Source organism: Schistosoma mansoni, chromosome 1, assembly GCF_000237925.1.
Source record: "Schistosoma mansoni strain Puerto Rico chromosome 1, complete genome".
Lineage (NCBI taxonomy): Eukaryota > Metazoa > Platyhelminthes > Trematoda > Strigeidida > Schistosomatidae > Schistosoma > Schistosoma mansoni.
In genome coordinates this window covers 37,599,907-37,603,196 of record NC_031495.1, presented here as the reverse complement: position 1 = coordinate 37,603,196, position 3,290 = coordinate 37,599,907, and the positions used below count along the sequence as shown (strand labels likewise).

The 3,290-nt window shown below is 38.2% G+C and overlaps 1 protein-coding gene across 1 annotated transcript in view; it reads right to left on the bottom strand.

Annotated features, from left to right (window-relative positions):
- The window catches only part of Smp_196880 (putative development and differentiation-enhancing factor, ddef), a gene marked incomplete at its 5' end in the record, with an annotated part of 50,746 nt that extends 47,766 nt beyond the window's left edge, over positions 1-2,980 (bottom strand). The window contains 4 exons of the mRNA XM_018794305.1: positions 2,309-2,424; positions 2,530-2,684; positions 2,714-2,786; positions 2,855-2,980. Coding sequence (XP_018648731.1) covers positions 2,309-2,424; positions 2,530-2,684; positions 2,714-2,786; positions 2,855-2,980 — 470 coding nt within the window. The remainder of the gene's footprint in view (positions 1-2,308; positions 2,425-2,529; positions 2,685-2,713; positions 2,787-2,854) is intronic.
- Between the last annotated feature and the right edge of the window lie 310 nt (positions 2,981-3,290).

The following is a 3,290-nucleotide window of genomic DNA, read 5'->3' as shown; positions in this document are numbered from 1 at the left end:
TGCATGCAGGATCGTAGATATGTACTATTAAGTTTTCCTATACTACGATGAAACGTTTGTCGATTGCTTCCACGTTTTCAATGGTGGTCTGATAATTGTCGGATTTTTTGTTATATTCTGTGAATCTATTATCTGTAGTAAATTCTACTTAATTTATATACATTCAAGTATATCAAATTGGATAGTCTCAAATTAGTAGACAACATGCAGAGTCTTCTGACCACTATAAGCAACTATGCAGGCATGTTCGGAATGCGATTCTCTCCCTCGAAGTGCAAAATGTTACTTCAGGATTGGGTTGCATCGACACCTGAACTAATGATAGGGAGTGAAGTAGTTGAGCGTGTAGACCACTTCACTTATCTTGGAAGTCTCATCAGCCCTTGTGGTCTGGTATGTGACGAAATCTCAGCACGGATACAGAAGGCTCGTCTAGCTTTCGCCAACTTGCGTCATTTATGGCGTAGGCGAGATATCCGTCTAGCAACCAAAGGACGGGTTTACTGTGCAGCAGTTCGCTCCGTCCTACTCTATGGCAGTGAAACATGGCCAATAAGAGTAGAGGATATTCGTAGGCTACTAGTGTTCGATCATAGGTGTCTTCGAAGCATTGCTCGTATATCCTGGGACCACCGGGTAAGTAATGCAGTTGTTAGGAAACGAGTACTAGGTAGGGATGGCAAATCGATTGATGAAGTAGTGAAACTTCATCAGTTGAGATGGCTGGGACATGTGTTACGTATGCCCGACCACCGACTGCCCCGACGTGCAATGTTTCATGGTGTAGGAGTAGGTTGGAAGAAAGCTAGGGGTGGCCAGACCAAAACATGGCACAAATCAATGAAGTCACTGACAAGTGGACTGGGCCATGTTGGTAGGTGTAGACTACCTGGTTGGGATTCGCGAGATGACAGCAACCGATGGTTAGAGACCTTGAATGACATGGCTCAAAATCGTTTGCAATGGCGAAGATGCATCCACTCTTTGTGTTCTACCAAATTCTAATCTTCTGAATTCCTCATGTCTTTATCTTTTTCTCTTTCCAAATTTATTTCACTGTACTATACTCCTTCAATAATTTCTTGAAACCCCTAATCTTTTGGATTTCTGATTATACTCCTACTACTTCTACCACTATGGGATTTGAATCGACAACTGCATCTCTGTGCTAATGTGGTATGGCAACTCGAACTGATGTACGTACGTACGAAGTTCTACGTTGTGACTGACTGACTGACAAAAGGGCACCAGGTACATATGCGCCACACAAAATAATGAAAGTAGGAAGAGAAGGGATGAAAGATAAGGCGGACTGAAATGTACAATCAGAAGACTCTTTCAGTTAAGAAAGTTAGAACCATTCTTTATGTAGAAAGTAAAAGAAGGTTGCAGCAGGATCGCCACTGGCTTCTATTCTGAGCCATATCTGATAACGTCTCTAGCCACTGATCACAAAAAATAACAATCAATAAAAGTATTAGGAAATCTTACGAATAGATTACCAGTCCCTAAATGAATATTTTGACAGAGTATGTATCACCTTTTACTGAAAAGTCAAGCAGTTATGTTGGTAAATGAATGAATAGGTACATAGGTCATTTAAATGTAAGAGCTGAGGTACAACGACCAATCTGGAATTGAATGTCAACCATTCTTTGATTTTGGAACGAAAAATGTATGATAAATTAGCTTGAAATCAACATCGGTGAATCACGATAAATTAAAATACACTAAGTACATTGCTGACAACTAAAACTTCTCTAACTGGGGGACAATAGGCGACAGGATTGTATATCGAATGAACATTAACTTGAATCTATTTTAAACCAAAACAGGTGCAGTAGAACAACATCTCTTAAACCTTAAAACACACACTTCAAATACATTTATCACGGACTAGTTTATTTTAAAGATTAAAAAATCGCAAATATTATCTCCCCGTGGAAGTAAAATTAAAATCACAATCTTGCGTTGATACTCGTTTGATAAAATAGATTTAAACTACTTGTTCGTTACAATAACTGCGTACAATAACTTAGGAGTAAAATTGTAAACTACAAGAATCCGAAAAATCGCCTAGGGTATTTTAGTTTGAAATAATGGAGCATAAGAATATCGACTGCTTGTATACGGCTTCAGTGTAGATATCTTGGTAGTTGCAGTAATATTCAAAAATGGACTAAAACCAAGAATACGAGCGCCTATCACCGAGTTATGTCAAATAAAATTAAGAAGACAGTAAACTACTTCGAAGTCCATTGACGAAGCACTCATTGAAATACCCCAATGAACGTAAGAAGGGACTTACTATTTATATTCATAATCCTTAAGTGCCTTCTCGAAGGGTTTCTTAAGGTCGCTTTTGATATCACCCTGCATAAATGTTTCCATTGGAAATACTACAATACTGTTTAAATTCTGCATCTGAATGAAAGAATTGGGAAATTTTGAAAAATATTAGTTTCATTGTAAAATATTAATCGTCCTGAGACATTATATGAAATGGGTCAGAACTATGTAACTACTCACCAAATGCTTTGTCATGTTGGCCAAGTCCCGGTGAACAACGGAGAACTTGCAAAGACTGGTGGCAATATCATTCCCATTGGGTTCGTTACCCTCCAAAGCTATTTGACCAAGTCTTTCTAAAAAGTCACATAATAATGTTATTTGCTCAGCATAAGCTGGAAAAATAATAAAGATCAAGCATTACCTATTCCAGAGGCGACAACTGACTTTACTAATTTCCTCGACCGTACAAGAACATTTCGATCTGTCTCTAAACCCTAAAAAGAAATTAATGGTAAGTATACGTTCGACATAAAATATTTATTTCGAGAATAAACAAACTCACCTCATCTAGGCTGTATACTGTGCACCTCACACTTGAAATTTTGGAAATAAAGTCAGATTTGAGAGGATGTCTGACGTCATTTAGAGTGTCACCAATGAACTCATCGACTGTCAACGCATCAGGCATTATCCCAGTGGCGTTGTGATTAAGAAGGGCGCTTGTTTAGGATATATTTAATATCCAATATATCCAGGATCCTTTTGAAAAGCCAAATACTACTTTTGCTAACATTCATTGGTGTTATGGAGTCTAATCTAAAGCCATTTTGTCAATAACTTGCCTGAAAAAGTTCCGTTGATTGGTAGTTGGATGCCTGATGCTTTACAGTTCGTAAAAACAGGAAGCTGGCTGGCCAGTGTTAGTCATAACAGAGGCAGTCCCTCAGTTGATCACTAAGTAATTTCGAAATTGTCGTCAAGTCACCTCGGATATTTCT